This window comes from Lontra canadensis, unplaced genomic scaffold (assembly GCF_010015895.1).
Source record: "Lontra canadensis isolate GAN:19392208 unplaced genomic scaffold, GSC_riverotter_1.0 scaffold156, whole genome shotgun sequence".
Lineage (NCBI taxonomy): Eukaryota > Metazoa > Chordata > Mammalia > Carnivora > Mustelidae > Lontra > Lontra canadensis.
Genome location: NW_022631150.1, coordinates 2,341,229 through 2,358,323, shown reverse-complemented (window position 1 = coordinate 2,358,323; position 17,095 = coordinate 2,341,229). Strand labels below are relative to the sequence as shown.

Sequence of the window (17,095 nt, the reverse complement as noted above, 5' to 3'; positions counted from 1 at the left end):
CAGGGGCAGTTGGAGACCACATGTATACACACAAGCCAAGGAATGCCCCAAGCTGCGAGATAGTGGAAGAGGCAGGGAATAGATTCTGCTGTAGACCCCTCAGAGGTAGCACAGCCTTGGCCCTGCTGACCCTTTGATTTGGAGATGCCATGGAGCCTCTGAAAGTGTGACAGAGGAACTTTGTGTTGTTTCAGGGACCAGGTTTATGGGACTTTGTTATAGTGTCTACAGGAAACTAAATACAGCCCTCTTTTAACACTCTTGGCAAAATTATTAACCAAAGATGCATTGATTTTCACAAAGTGAACATGCCTGAATCGCCAGCACCCAGATCAAGGGGCAGAACCTTACCAGCTCTCCAAAAGACCTCCCAAAGTCCCCTTTCAGCCGTTGTCCTCCACCAAAGTGTCTGCTGTTTTGACTTTTAATACCAAATTTTTGAACCTCATGTAAACAGAATCATAAGGTATCTACTCTTTTTTATTCGGTTCTTTTAACAGTCTGTGAGATTCATTCATGTTGCCACAGGTAGTCAGTTTAATTCTCACTGCTGTATGGCATCCATTATCTCTGTATAGCATACTTTATTTCTTCTACTATTGATGGTTTGCAAACAGTACTGTCATGAACATTTATTACATGTATTTTGATGAACTGTGTTTCTGTTGGATATATGATGAGGAAGGGATTTCCTGAATCATAAATGCCTTTTCATTTTTCTCTCTATTGTCTACGTTGTCAATCTCATCTACAAGTGCTACTTCAACTGTTACGTCATCATGACTCTTAACTCTGATTCTGATCTCTGCTGAGATTCAAAATAACAGCTGTCAGTTAGATACACACGCATACACACACACAGGTTTAATGTGTCTCAATCCAATCTCAAGTTCCTACCAAAAAAGATATTTTTTTCTTGTGTCACTTCTGTTAATGGCAAGCCATAAATGTTAACCATTCAAGTTTGAAATCACCTTTAATTCTTTCTTTATCCTGCATCCACCAAATCCCTAAAGCCTCTTGAACTCCTTGCCATGTATTCTCTGTATTAGTTTAGGGGCACACTCTCCTTTAAAGGATTCCTCACTGATCTCCCAGCTTCCAGTCTGTTTTATCTGTCAGTCTGTCCACAAAATCTAGATTTATCTTCCCTAAATTTGATCCTGCCATACCCCTTCTCAAAACTCATAGATATGGATGGATCACTACTGATTATAGAATCAATTCAAAATTCTTTATGTGGGCTTTGTGTGTTTTCATAATTGGACTTCAAACTCATTTCTATGAGTAATTATTCATACAAGGCTTCACTGGGAATATTATATTTTAACGCTGTCTTCAATAACATTTTTATGTTAAATTGTTCAAAGGGCTTCCTATTAACATTTCTTTATTCATTTATTTGAAAGAGGGAATGTGTGTGTGAACATGAGCAGAGGGAAGGGCCGAGAGATGAGGAGATTCCCCACTAGCGGGGAGCTTGACATGGGGCTTGATCCCTGGACTCTGGGATCATGACCTGAGCTAAACCTAGACGCTTTATCGCCTGAGCCACCCAGGTGGCCCCCCCCCCCACTTAATATTTCTTTTAATAGCTCCTTATAATAGCCATATATTGAGAGTTTGCTGTGCCTAGTGCACATGTAATCCTAACAACAGCTTTGTACAGTGAATACCTGTTCCTATTCTCCATTGACAGCTGAGGAAACCATAGCTCAGTGAACTTAAGGTCTTGTCCAAGGTCATCCATCCAGAAACTTAATTAGGATTCAAGCACTGGAAGTATGAAACAGCTTGTCTGCCATTTGCATGTTCATCACTCCTCTCAAGGCCCCTGGAGATGTTCTCCTTCTAGTTTTTCACCTCTGTGGTGTGCTTTGCTGAGGCTGCATCTCTTCCTGGCAGAGAGCTGTGGTTCTGGGTCCTGCCACTCTGGGATGGGTGCCTTCTATGGATATGTGCTAATTTGCCCCTCATGTTCTCTAAAGCTGGAGCATCATGAACTGGATTCTTGTGGCTATTGTCTGGGCAAGGGGACTTCCATTTTTATAATACCAATCTTGTTTGGTTTTGCTCCTTCCTTCTCTCCTCCCCCCCCTTCCCCCTTTTTCTTTCCCTTTGTCTCTTTCTTCTTTCTTTCTCTGGACTTCTCCCTCTTCTTCCCCCATTCCTTTTACAGGAGCCATGGCTCTCAACATTTTTAAAAGCCAAATTCTGGAGGTTGATCACCTCTGATCACCTACCTCCCAGTCCTCACTTTCTAGATTAAAAAAAAAAAAAATCAACACCTCTGTGTAATAATCAAACAAGCATTAAACAAGCAAATTAGGCTGGGGTGGGGACATTACGTATACATTTGTTTTAGCAATATAAGAATGAATCATGTTTGAATCATTATGCATACATGTATTTATGGACCAAAATATTTATTGTTGACACAAATATGTATCATTATACATGATAGGGTTAACTAAATAATGTACAGGGAAATAAAATACTGATGAAGCTACAGGAGTAGTAATTCACAGCAGGAATTGCTAAACCATGATTAATTTGAGACAGCAGTGATGGTAGATTATTCTTCTGTCCTTCATGAAAATCACAACAGTTTTACCTCTGTAATAGGAGGTTTGCAATTTCCCAACATTGTATATCTGCTAAATTTTAGTAAACTGACTCTGAGTCTCTAGGGAACTCTACTGGGGCACTAGGTCATGAATAATATTTTAGTAATTTGCATACAGTAGATTCCTTATAATTAGCCCTTATTTATTCATAATATAGAAGAATCAATGGAGGGGCACCTGGGTCGCTCAGTCAGTTAAGCATCTGCCCTTGGCTCAGGTCATGATCTGAGAGTCCTGGGATCGAGTGCCGCATCAGGCTCCCTGCCCAATGGGGAGTCTGCTTCTCCCTCTGCTCTCCCCCCTGCTCATTCTCTCTCTCCTTCTCTAGTATATAAAGAATCTTAAAGAAAAAAGAAAAATCAATAAAAGGCAAGAAAGACTTCCCTTAAGAATCTAAGATGGGATAAGCATTTGGGGGTTAGTATCTGTTCTTTAGGGGATCTCTGTTGGTTTACCAGTTCAGAATTCCCTGGGAACTGACTCAGTTCCCTACTGAGTTTCCTCCATTGCTCTGACCAAGCCCCAGGCGTCTTGCCTCTTTCCTTTTCCTATGGTGCCTTTGATATGCAGTGCTCTTGTTTTTTATCTACGATTTGAGGTGTTCCATTCCAACTCCATGACCTGATGGTGCCTCTTTCATGTTGGTTTCCATCATCCCTTCCACCAGGCTTGGCCTCCCTGGTCCTTGAGTGTCACCGTCTGTATGTCCCCAGTGCTGGCCACATTCTGCTCTATTTCAGTATCTGCCAACTCATGATTCTGTCCCACAGAGATAGCAAAAACCACATCCAGTTAATTTTTTTCTTTTAACTTTCATAACAGCAAATAACAAAACTTTTTATATAATAAGTGGTCAGGACATTTGTAGAATTAAATTGGTACTGGTGGGTCATCCTGGGGGATTAACCTGTCATGACTGAATGGCTAGTTCTGTGTGATAACTTGGGAAGTTCATGTATGTATGTATTTGTATATACATACATATATATATACACACATATATGTAAAACTTGGGAAGTTGACAATGGAGTTTGGGAGTGCTTTGTAGACTATAGTACAGTCCAAATCACTACTGGGCTCTTGTTGTCATCAGTGATCTAATGCCTAAGGAAAACATTGAATAGATAAAAAGTAACTGAACATTAATGTTCTGCTTCAACTCTACTTTTTACAAGCCAACAGAAGCTCATGTGAGATATTTAACTAACAGATACTGTATTATAAAGGAAAAATGAGATAAAAAAAGAAAAACAGACCATGAACCACTGCCATTTAATGTCCAAAATGTAATTAGGCACAACAGTTTTATGTTATTGCCCTAAAAATTTATTATGCTTTAATAAACCCCTGGTAAACCTAATTTTGTGCTCCATTTAACATTAACCCATTTGGAAGAAAGGAAAGAAACAATACCTCGGGTAAAAAATGTAAGAGATTTTTGTACCTTTCTGTATATTTTTAAATAGACTTAGTCTTCAGTTTGTTAATTATAGCTGTTTTACTCACAATATTACCATAAAAACTCAATCAGAAAATTGTTAAGTTCATTTGGTTACAAAATACATAACAGAAATATATGCTTTGGTCCCCAAATCTTTTTTATACCTCCAAATTTATGTTGTGATCTTGAGAACCTCTATATCCTGTAAATATAGGGTGTGGCTCAGTGAAGAATTAAGAGTGTGGATCTCCAGCTAGATTGCTTGGGGTCAGATCCCTCAAAGGATAGAAGTGGTACCACCACTTCCTAGCTGATTTTGGACAAATTATTTATACATTCTCTGCCTCTGTGTCCTGAAATAGTAATATTACCTACCACAAAGGAGTATTATGAAGATCGAGTTAATATTTGATAAGCATACAGTTCCTGGCACATCATAATTATTAAATACGTGTTTGTGAAATAAAGTGGATAATCGGTAACCCATATGAATGAGTTTCAAGAATTGTGGAGTATCAGGTGTTTATTTATTATAATTACATCCTTTTTTTTTGCATTTTAGTCATGATTTAATATTTCACAAGGAAGATAATTTTCACTTGTTTGTTTTACTATTTTTGAGAAGATAGTCATCAGAGTAAGGAGGTAGCCATGATAAGATGACATTTTTGTTAAATAATGAAGTGCTGTGTTCATTTTAAAAATGCTGTGTTACTGGAAGCCCCAGCCAGTATATCCAGGTAAAACAAGACACACAACAACAAAAACCCCAAACCATAAAAGACATACAGATTAGAAAGGAAAAAATAAAACCATTTCTAGTTTCAAATGACATGATTGTTCATGTAGAAAATTCCAGACATGTGCAAATAAAAAAAATAAGGTCTGGAACAAATAAGTGAGCTTAGCAAAGTCTCAGGACAGAAAATCAATAAAAATCAACTGTATTTTTACATACTAGCAATGGACAACTGGGATTTGAAATTTGAAAGGATACCATCTATTATAGCATCAAAAAAAGAGAATCATTTAGGTGTAAATCTAGCAAAATACATGCAGAAACTGTGTATTGAAAATTATAAAATACTGAGGAAAGACTCAAAGAAGACCTAAATAAATGGAGAGATATACTATTTTCATGGATAGAAAGACTCAATACATGAAGATGTTAGTTCTCCCCAAAATGATCTATACGTTTAGTATACAATATCAGTCAAAATCCCAGGAAGATTTTTTTATAGCTATCAACTGATAGCTCTAATCACAATGATTCTAAAATTTACACAGGAAATCAAATAAAACTAAACACTTTTGAAAATAGAAGAATCGAGTTGGAAGACTTTCAGGGCTTAATTTTAATACCTACCATAAATCCACAATTATCAAAACAGTGTAGTGTTGGCAAAAGATAGGCACATAGATCAATGGAACAGAATCACCCAAAAACATACCCATATAAATGTAGCCAATTGGTGTTTGATGAAGAAGCAGAAGCAATGCAACAGAGAAAGGAGAGTCTTTACAACAAATATGAACCTTGACCCACACCCCACATCATTTACAAAAATTATTTTAACATGGATCATTGACCAAAATGTAAAATGTAAACTACAAAACTTCTAGAGAAAACTTTCTCTAGAGAGAAAACTTTCGTGACCTTGGATTAGGCAAAGATTTTTTTTTAAGATACTGCACCTAAACCACAATCATAAAAGAAAAAAATTGATGCTTTGGACTTAAAGTTAGAAACTTCTGCTCTTCTAAAAATCTGTTAGCAGTTTGGAAAGACAGGTCACAAACCTGGAGAAAGTATTTGCAAACCCCCTTATTTGACCAAGGAAAAATATCTACATAATGTAAAGGACCCACAAACCTCGACAATAAGAAAATAGATTCAACAATTTAAAAAATGGGGCATAGACTTTGATCACTTCACCAGAGAGACAGAAAAGTACATTTTACTCCATGGATATTAAAAAATACATTTAGAAAAGAATATGCATCTATCAGAACCCATCAGTCACCTGAACCTGAAGTAGAAAAAAAGTCAGTCTTTTTCTGAGTTGTTGTACCGTATTCAGTATTTTAAAATTATACAAACAAGCATTTTTAATGTTCTGTATAGCATCCCAAAATGGAGCTGGTCCTGCTCAGACATTCAGACCTCATGACTATGCCTTATTTTGCCTGTACCATTTATTTTGAATGTCTAGTTTCTCTCTTAATCTGAGTGCCTTCTCTAGTGCCTTTATTAATTTTAGCATCAAATCCCAGGAGCCCATTCTCTCAAAATCACCCATTTCCCCTCTTCTTGTGACAACTTTAACTTAACTAGTATTTTCCTTTGTGTGGCTCTCATTTATTTCTTGTCAATTACTGTTTGGTTTGGTTTCTTTCAGCCCCATTTTACGCTCTCTCTTGATTTTCAAGCGCTGTGACTGACAGCGAGTGGCTGGCATCTGTGGGAAGAGGAAACAGTGGGCGCAGGAGGCAGATGGGGTGTGTAGGTGGGATGCGATGACTCATTTTCTCATGTGTTGGTTTTTGGTGTAGAAATGTTAAGGACCCCAAAAGAAAACCCTTTATAAAGCCCGTAAGTCATTTTAGCCTTGGAAAAATATCTTTTGAAGCTTCTTTGACTTGGCTGCCTCTTTCGTAACCTCACTAAATTCTGTGTGTCTTCAGCCTCTGTTTGATCTGATCTATTTCTCTTTCACAGAATGTGAATTCTAATCTCACATTCACTAGACAAGGCCAACTGCCCCAGTTTCTTGAGAGTCTGCGTTATTTTTTTGTGCTGCTGTTTGGTTTTACATCCACTTGGGTTTTTAGTGTTGTTTTTCTTTTATTTTGGTGGGTTCCTAAATTACAAAAGTAATCAATGTTCATAAGAGAAATTGTTAAAAATAATATAGAAGGAATAAAGAAAAAAATGCACAATCCCATTACGTAGCTATTATCATGGTTTACATTTCGGTGTACAACTTTGCAGAATTTTTAAATTTCTAAATACACATATGTATATTCACATAGAATATATACATTATAATGTATTATATCTTAATTTTTTTTTTACTTAACATACCTTGAGTTTACCTCCATTGCTAAATATTCTTCTACAATATAGTTTTCTTTTTAAAATTATTTTAATTCCAGGGTAGTTAACTTATAGTGTTATGTTAGTTTCAGGTGTACAATATAGTGACTCAACAATTTGGTTCTCAATGATACATAATAAACCACTATTTGGGGGTGCCTGGGTGGCTCAGAGGGTTAAGCCTCTGCCTTTGGCTCAGGTTATGATCTCAGGGTCATGGGATCAAGCCCTGCATCGGGCTCTCTGCTTGGCAGGGAGCCTGCTTCCCCCTGTCTCTCTGCCTGCCTGCTTGTGATCTCTCTCTCTCTCTCTCTGTCAAATAAATAAATGAAATCTTAAAACAAAAACAAAACAAAACCACTATTTGAATCTATGTACCTACGTACCTATCTGGCTACCTACGTATCTAACCATTTTCCTGTTAATGGATATTTAGGTGTTTTCCATTTTTATTGTAAAAAATACATTTCATTCGACATACTTACAAGTAAACCTGACACATTTATGGGGATTTTCTCAGGGTAAATTCTCGGGAGTAGAGCTATTGGGTCAAAAAGTGTACATAGCTTTAAGGATTACTGAGGTCTCCTGGGAAGTTTAAAATTCTCCTTGGGTTGTCAGAATGTCATTTCTCTGCATCTCCACTGGGAATTCTTTAATTTTTTTGACTACTTATTAGACAAGAAAACTGGCACTTTAGAGTTTGCTTAACGTGCATTTGTTCGTAGTAAGGTGTAGATTTCTTTGTGTATTTATTTATCATTTTAGTTATTCTCTTGTGAATTTGCCCACCCATGCCCATAGCCTAGTTTTCTATTGTAATGTCTTTATGGTTGCTTCTTTGCTCTAAACTGACCGATAAGAGGTAATTTATAGTGATATTAACCTTTCATCTGTCGCACATTGCAAATATGTGTAACAAATTATCATCTGTTAAATTTGTGGTGAGGTATGTTAACATTTTCATCGTAATTGTGATTTGGAATTGTTTTGCCATCATATTTTCTAGATACTATGATTACAAAGGGAGCTCTTGGTTTTCATAATGATTTTGCATCTCAACACCTTATTAAATTATATTATTGCTTATAATAGTTATTTAGTTGACTCTGCTGGGTTTTCTTGGTTGACAACCAAAACATCTGCAAGTAATGATAATTGTGTGTTTTATTTTATAGTATTACATCTCCTTACTTTGTGACATTAGCTGGGATTTTCAGAAAGCCAACTAGTAGTAGGAATAATTGACTGCCTTGTCTTTTTCCTGATTTTTACAGAATACTTATAAACACAAAGTTGGTAGTTGCTGTGCATATGTAATTTTTTTAAGAGAGGGAGACTGAGAGCAGGGTGTGTAGGGGCAGAGGGAGAGAGAGAGAAAATCCCAAGCAGGCTCCACACCCAGCCTAGAGCCTGGTGTAGGCCTGGATCTCACAACCCTGAGATCATGACCTGAACCCGGAATCAGGAGTCAGATGCTCAACTCAGTGAGCTACCCAGGTGCCCCAGAATATAATATTATTTTTCATGTGAAAAGAGTGCTCTTCTATTTTTGTTTTGCAGTTATTTTTTTTTTAAATCTTCCTTTCTAATTTGAAGCCAGTTTTTTTTTTTTTTTTAAAGATTTTAGTTATTTATTTGACAGACAGAGATCACAAGTAGGCAGAGAGGCAGGCAGAGAAAGAGGAGGAAGCAGGCTCCCTGCCGAGCAGAGAGCCTGATGTGGGGCTCGATCCCAGGAACCTGGGATCATGACCTGAGCTGAAGGCAGAGGCTTTAACCCACTGAGCCACCCAGGCGCCCTGCAGTTATTTTTAATAAGAAATGCGTTTTGAATCTTAATTAAAGCACTTGGGGCATCTGTGGAGATGCAGATGAATTTTTTTCCCCCATTGAGATATCCCAGCATTCCCAAAATAAATTTTAAACCCATGATCTAGTTTTCTTATAGTATAATGTTGGTGCATTTTTTTTACATTTTTCTTTCATATTTTTGTCCATGTATAAAGTGAGTTTGAGACAACCTATATTTCATTCTTTTGACATTAGTATCAGGTATTGCTATCAGGTTTATACTACCTTGGTATAGTCATCTCTGAGCTTTGGTGGAATTTTTATCTGTGTTTATATTTTCCTTCTCAGTCATAATTTTCTATACCTTTGCTTTCTTTCTTTCTTGAGTGCACTTGCTAGGGGCTTGCTATATATTAATAATAATAATTAATTAATTATAAAGTAACAGCTCTGGTGTTGCCTGGGTGGCTCAGTTGGTTAAGCCACTGCCTTCAGCTCAGGTCATGATCCCAGGGTCCTGGGATGGAGTCCCACATTGGGCTCCTTGCTCGGCAGGAGCCTGCTTCTCTACCTCTGCCTGCCACTCTGCCTGCTTGTGCGCTCGCTCTCGCTCTCTCTCTCTCTGACAAATAAATAAATAAATAAAATCTTAAAATAAAATACACCTCTGGATTAATTTATAATCTTATCTATTTCCTTTTTTAAAAAATATTTATTTATTTAATTGGGGGAGGAAGGGCAGAGGCAGAGGGAGACAATCTTCAGGAGACTGGAACTGGTCGTGAGGCTCTGTCACTTGTCCCTGAGATCATGACCTGAGTTGAAACCAAGAATTAGCCATTTAACTGACTGAGCCATCCAGATGCTCCCCTGCTTGCTTTCTTAAATCTCATTTTACATTTACTGCTTATTGCAATAAATGGATCTGCTTCTGGAAATTATTTTAATGTTGAAATTCAACAGAGAGCGTTAGCCCCAGCATCCCACCATTGTAGATTTTGCTCAGTTTCCAGTAATTACAGGATCACCTTTGTGTTTAAAACAAAACAAAACAAAACAAAAAAAAAACGATAGGGGTGCCTGGGTGGCTCAGTGGGTTAAAGCCTCTGCCTTCAGCTCAGGTCATGATCCCAGGTTCCTGGGATCGAGCCCCACATCAGGCTCTCTGCTCGGCAGGGAGCCTGCTTCCCCCTCTCTCTCTGCCTACTTGTAATCTCTGTCAAAGAAGTAAATTTAAAAAGAAAAGAAATGTTCAAAAAAAAAAGATGCAGGTTTGCTGCATTTTCTAAAAACCACTTCCGTCTGGGTAGAGCTACAAATTCAAAATTCAGTGGTAAGCAAGGAGGGAAAATCCCTATCCTTTCCTCATTTCCTCTTTGAATACTCAGTCGTTGAAACCAAAATGTACTTACTGGGCATTATTCAGGTGTCGTCTCCTGGGGGGGGCTTTGTTCTCTGTTTGCAGATATCGCAGTGGTGGAGATGAGTGATGCTTTCCGACAGCCGTCCTTGTTTTACCACCTCGGAGTGAGAGAAAGCTTCAGCATGGCCAACAACATCATCCTCTACTGTGATAACAACTCAGACTCTCTGCAGTCCCTGAAGGTACCTGACCTGTTTGCTAAGTATTTACTTGGGGCACCAGGGTCCTAGTGATACCTCTCTGTCCCTGTGATAACCAAAGCAATGGAAGCAGCTTACATTTGTGAAAGCTTGTTTTTGCTATTCCGATAGTTATACAATTCCTCTTGACATTTATCTAGATTTCAATGTAGAAATTTGATGATACACAGGTAGGAGAATCTTAATGTTGAGTTTTGAGCTGGAGTTTGAGTTGATGTTGAGGAAACTGCATTACTAGAAGTCATCCGTGCCCACTGCCTGCCCGAGAAAGACCTGGAATTTGTGTAAGCATGGTCAGGCCCTGAGCTGTATCACTGTTGGGGGGTTTTCATTGGGCACACCTGTCTTCGACTGGAAATCTGCCTCCTACTGGAAGGACTCTAAATAGACGTTTTCTCACTGATTTTCACCATCCTCTTGACTGGGAAATGCTTTCAATAACTTAATAACTTAGGGAGAGGGGAGATAGGAACCTACTATATTTGTCTACAAATTCAGCGGACCCCATGTCATTCTCTCCAGGATAGGAACATAATGATATGAAGGCGTTTCTTCCGTCCCGAAAGATTGCCTAAAATGCTTTTGCAATACAGTCATTGTGTGATTCTTTGAAAAGCATTTAACAATTCACTGAAACTCATGCTGAACCTGATATCATCCATTTCCTTTGTGAAACTTCCAGCTAGCTTTATGTGGCTTTTTCTCATCTATATCTTCCAGTTTTCACATCGAAGCCAACCTTGAGACATGGAGTCCTAAAACCCAGAGCCGTATTTTAGTGACTTAGTAATTGTTATATGAAGATCTCTAACTCCACGACTGTGGGGAAAAAAAAAAAAAGGACAAAAAAGAAAGTAACATTTTGCTTTTATCTGAGTGTCTAAAGCTTATATGGTTTTTTCTGAGAAATCTACAGTTACTTTTAGCAAATACATTTACTGCATGCCAGGCAATGGTAGGCTAACCCTTTCCAGAATACTCTGAAATTCAAGTCCCAGGATATTTGCCCTCTCTGTCTGCATCTGTTTTTTTTTGTTTGTTTTTTTTAACCTGGGGCAATTCTTTAAGCTGCCCAACTTTATTTTACTTTAGATTTACCACTTTAAGTAAAGCATCATAAAATTTTGTGTGTTGTAGTTTAATTAAATATTTTGATTTGCTACTATTTACATTAACAGTGATAAAGGAATGAGATAGTTTTATTTATTCTTTTTATTGTACTATTTTATTTTCTTTACATTAAGTATTCTAAGCAAGCAGTATAGTGTTAGACATTTTTCACTCTACCCTCTTTTTATTCTTGCCCTACTGGTAGCTGGTGATTTCATTTAGGACTACTCTTTCCTGGGGAAATTTTTAAAAGCTGAATTAAAATTACATTAGAGAGAAAGAATTGAAGCTAATATTTTCAGAAATTTGTATGGGACAAATACACTGATTTATTTAATTGCTTTTTACCAGCCTTTGTTTAAAAGTGTTATTGGTATGTGAATACAATAGTTCTTTAAAAAGGCTAGTCTAACTAAAACACACTCATTTATCTTGTACATAATAGCTGCTAGTAACCGAGCACTTACTCTGTGCTTTCCCCACTTACATTTTCACATTTAATTCTAAAAACATCCCTGTGGGGTATATTATGTCCTATTATATCACTGTTTTGTAGAACTGCAAACTAAGGCTCAAATAAATTCAGTCATTTGCCCTAGATCATGTAACTAGTAAAGTAAAGCCTAGGTCTGCCTAACTCCCAAGCCCAACCTCCAAACCACTAAACTTTATTGCAATTTCTTCTAGATAGAAGGATATCCAACTTTCCCTGCTTAGTGTGTTCCTTTAGAAAACCCATCAACTATGTCTGCCCCCCACCCCTGAGTTGTTCCCTGTTTCCATTAACTTAAGCTTTTGCCATTGTTGTTGTTGTTTTTAGTTTGTTCCTAGCCCTAATAAGTGTCTGGTTGCAGAGGACAAAGGCCTCTGGGATAGAAAATATTTTTTTCAATCTAATTATTTCCCGAGCCCTAGAAATTTTTCTGGTCCTCTGCTGTTGAGGAAAGTCTGTGTGTGTGTGTGTGTGTGTGTGTGTGTGTGTGTGTGTGTGTGTTTAATTTTACTAATTTCTGTTACAGTTCATTATAGGTGTAATCTCTGCCTTCTACCAATAGAAAAGAAAATTGCTATGAAATAAGGCAGAACAAGAGTTATTATACATAAGCTGTTCTGGATAGATCAGCCTAATAAAATAAAAACGAAGCTTGTCCCTGTTTTTGCAGAGCACATACAGAATGAGAATGCTATTCTTGTCACATAGCTAGCTTCCCTAACGTTGATTCTTTGGACATCTAGAAAGTACAGCTACACCAGTTTAATTTTCATTTGCTGTTCTTTGTTGAAGACAGCAGTTTCTCTTTGGCAGTAAATTCTCTGGATGAAATCATAGGAAAAAACCTTTAAGGTTCAGCTCCTAAAAAATAATTGATAGGAATCCATAAAAGTACCTGAAAGCTACATCTGAGTTTTCATATGAAAGGATATTGAGAATTTAATCAAATCACATACTTGCAGTAAGCTTTGTATCCATTGGAAATCACAAGTACTCTTCTAGGAGAATGAAATAGTTAATTTTTTTTTTTTCAAAAAAAAAAAAAAAGACCATTGCACGTTGAGAAAGAGAAGTTGATATTTTTCCCCTTAGCATTTTAACAACACAATTTTCACAGTTTTCTTTAAATACCATGACAACTTCTTAGGTGTCTGCCAGTGAGACTCTATGCTAAGACTTATATTTGCTTGAAAATAAGAAATGGTCGAAATGGCATTTTTCGGATTACCTTCATGCATTACAGAAATGATCCGACCCCCACTTGGGGTCTCTCAGTAAATGGGACCATTAGGTCTGGACACTACTGACCAATGAGCTATGAGGCGGCAATGAACGGCCACTGTGTAGAGTGTGGGAATTATTTTAATGAGCCATTTCTTCTAGCATCAGAAATTCCTGTTTAACGACAGCTCTCAGCTCCACTCCTTGAGATTCTTCCCCCTTTTCCCTTCTTCAGCTCCCTCTCTTCCTTGTAGGCCACTCCCCACTCACTTCAGACAATGCTGCTTAGAAAAACAAAGCAAAACAAAACAAGGAAATACCACTGCGCACCATCAGATAGTCAACAGTTAAAAGCCCTTATGATGCCCAGGCTGAGGCTGTGGAGAGTGGAAAGCAGGCCCAGCTGATGGGAGGGGATGCTGGCACTACTTTCAAAGAGCAGTTTGGCAACACCGGCTATTATCAGATGAACGTGGCACCAAGACTCAGCAACTCTTGCCTCTCGATTTGCACCGCAGAACGAGTCTGTGGCATGCAGAAGGAGATCTAATCGACAATATTATATTGACATTGTAATAACCCCTCCCCCAAAGGAATTGGTAAATACCTATCAAGGAGAGAATGAACAAACACCTTCTGGTGTGGTCAGTTCGTGGACTATTACAGAGCACTTAAAATGAGTTAACTAGAGCTTTCGTGTCACTATCCATACAGCTCAAGAACAGTGTTGGGAGCAAAAACAAATTACAGAAGCGTGTGTGGTATGATGCCGTCTGTACCAAATCGAATCAATGCAAGACAGTGTTTTATACCTACTTGGGTTACAAAGGACTGACGTTTGCGTGGGAATCACAAACAACAAATTCAGAATAGTTATCTCTTTTGGGGGTAGGAGTAGAACAGAACCATGGGGAAAGACAAGCATCTTCAAGCTTACCTATAATATTAGATTTCTAAGTCAAGGTGGTATATACATGGGTGTGTACTAATTTCTGTACTTTTTATATAGTTGAACTATTTCACAATTAATTCTTTTTTTAAGGAAGAAGTCTGTGATACTTTGTTATTATATCTACCAGGATAGTTATTTTGGGCATTTGAATCCCCAAATCGCTTATAATTTCTTTTTCCTAATGTTCTAACTGTGATTAAAGAGGCTCAGATGCGTTTGGGTCTTTCTGTACCAAGATGGGCTTTATTCCCATTTTATCTACTACAGAGTAAAAATATCTTAGAGATTGATATGCATGTCAGTTAGTGGGGACAGAGCTTGTGTTGAAAAGTAATGATTATGTGAGAGTATTCCCTTTTCAAGAAATTTAGTTGGATTTTTCTCTTTACTCATTGCTGGAAAAGTTGTTTTACAGACGGGATTCTCCTTAGTAGATTGTTCTCTGCAGCAATCTATCTATGTGCTTAATCCTTCACAATCCCACTGAGGAGATCCACACATACGAGATAGCGGAACCGCTTCCCCTGCCTCAGTGCATCTAGTATTTTCTAGATTGGGATCTGACTAGCATGAAATCATGAGTGCACAAACCAGAATTTGTATACTATCACTAAAATTGCCCTTTAAGAATCATCCATTTTTAATCGTATGGCAAGTCCTCAAAAAATTAAAAATAGAATTACCACATAATCCAGCATTTTCACCTATGGACATACACCTGAAAGAGTTGAAAGCAGGCTCTCAAAGAGATGTCTGTGCGCCGGTGTCCCTAGCAGCGTTAATTCACAGTAGCCAGAAGGTAGAAGTGACCTAAATGTCCATCAGTAAATGAATGGATAAAACAAAATGGTATGTGCATACAATAAAATATTATTTAGTCTTAAAAAGGAAGGAAATTCTGACACATGCTACAACAGGGGTGAAATTTGAGAACTGTCACAGTTGCTCATTCAGACAGTTCTGTGGTACTTACGCTCCTTTCTCTGCAGGTACAGGGGGATCCAATCTCTTTTAGAACTTACTGTGAGAAATTGCATATTAAGTCTGTTGTTCTGTTACTTATGCATTTCCACTTAAAGCAAATTGTGATAGTTTTAAAAAGAGTCGTGATGTTCTTATTGTCCATTTTAGTGATTATGCCAGTTTCCAATAAATTGGTGAAGACGTGGGGTCATTTTTGGTACAAATACCTCAAACCTAAATTGAATTACTTGTGTCTGGTGAATCCACTCAGATTCCATAATGTTCTCAAACCCATCAGTTTTTCCCTTCTCACACCCCCAATTCCTCTTCTTAAAGTTTTACCTCCCCTATCAAAGTTAATTATTAAGAGGAATTTAGTTTTTGTTTGAATTGTGTATGAAATCAACATTTGTATTTTTCCAATGGTTTATGATTTTTTTTTTAGTTTAACAGTGAATTTTACTGGATTCTTTTCAACACTTTTTAGTAGCACCTAACTTGGCCAGTAGTATAGATTACACACTCAGTAAATGTTAGGGAAAGAGTCATTTGAAAATATGATCCTATAAAGTAGCTTAACAATTTAATAGTGAACTGGAAGCAATGAACCTGTGCCCTTTTACTAGGAAATGCTGCCTCTGGACATACCCGCAAGCATCTTGCTTACTTGATAACCGACCCTGATTGGTAAATCATGGCACTCTCTCCTGTCTCTGGTGCGACATAGCCCTCCTTCACACACACTTCGTATTATTTCATGGCGAGATCTTTCTTTCTGTTGAGAGAGGAGACCGTCTTCTTTCTTTATTTTACTTCTAGGAATGATCTACCTTTTCTCTGAGCTATAGTCATTCCACATCAAATTAGAGGGAGGGAGGAATAATTTGGGGAAGGAGCGGATGAGCAGTACACGTGAGCACTGCTTTCTCAAGATTTGAACTGACAAACTAGACGCATGGTTTATTTAGCACAAGTTGATTTCCCAGTTGTAGAATCCATCCCTGAGGTTTGGGAAAGGGCTGGAGACTGGAGAATCCAGTTTTCTTTCATGTGAGTTGGCAGTATCACCACTACTGAGGAATTTTCTGTATACTGGATAGAGTATACCTTTGCTTTCCTTTCTAGTACCTCCTTTATCCTCCCCACCCCCGCCCACCATTTCTAGTGTCTAATTACCATTTTGTCAAAGAGAGAAGGAAGTCAGTGCTGCAGTGTGAACGGAAGATGTCATCATATCACTGGCTTGGCCCCAGATATTTTTCATTGGTGGAGACTTTCATTATAGGCCCATGCGTTTGAATACCTTAAAGAGCAAGAAGGAATGCTTCTGCATGCAGAAGATAGACACCTGAAAGCCTCCTGACTCCCACCCAAGGGGGCAAGCCTTGTCTGAATTCTATTCCCTTTTGCTCAGTATAAATAAACGATCCTTCTAGGCAGGTTGATCTCTGTGGCACTCCCACCCATCATCCGATTCTCCAACTCATCATCTGATTTAGGTCTTTTAGAATACATCCTTGACATTTTTACTGAAATTTATGTGAAAAATGTGATTTAGTGTACAGAAATTTGTGATACCTTTAGCTATACAACAATAGGGTTTTTTTTTTTTTTTTGAGAAGAAATACCTGCATGTGAATAATTTGGTCCAATTAGGTGTTGCTGAAAGAAACAGCTGGTGTCAAAGAAGAGGAAGTTACTTCTAATAGCAACACATTATAAGGAGAAGTTTGTGTTAAAAAGTTGTTTCCAATTCTCTATGTGTAAAATGTTA

General features: G+C 37.8%; 1 protein-coding gene across 3 annotated transcripts in view; it reads left to right on the top strand.

Moving 5' to 3' along the window:
- Positions 1 to 17,095, top strand: part of MAP3K5 (mitogen-activated protein kinase kinase kinase 5) — a 194,706-nt gene that overhangs the window by 48,451 nt on the left and 129,160 nt on the right. For all 3 annotated transcript variants that reach the window (XR_004381165.1, XM_032844826.1, XM_032844827.1), the window contains exon 2: positions 10,425 to 10,564. Coding sequence is in view for 2 of the 3 variants with exons in the window: in XM_032844826.1 (XP_032700717.1) it covers positions 10,425 to 10,564 (140 nt within the window). In the remaining variant the exon portion in view is untranslated. The remainder of the gene's footprint in view (positions 1 to 10,424; positions 10,565 to 17,095) is intronic.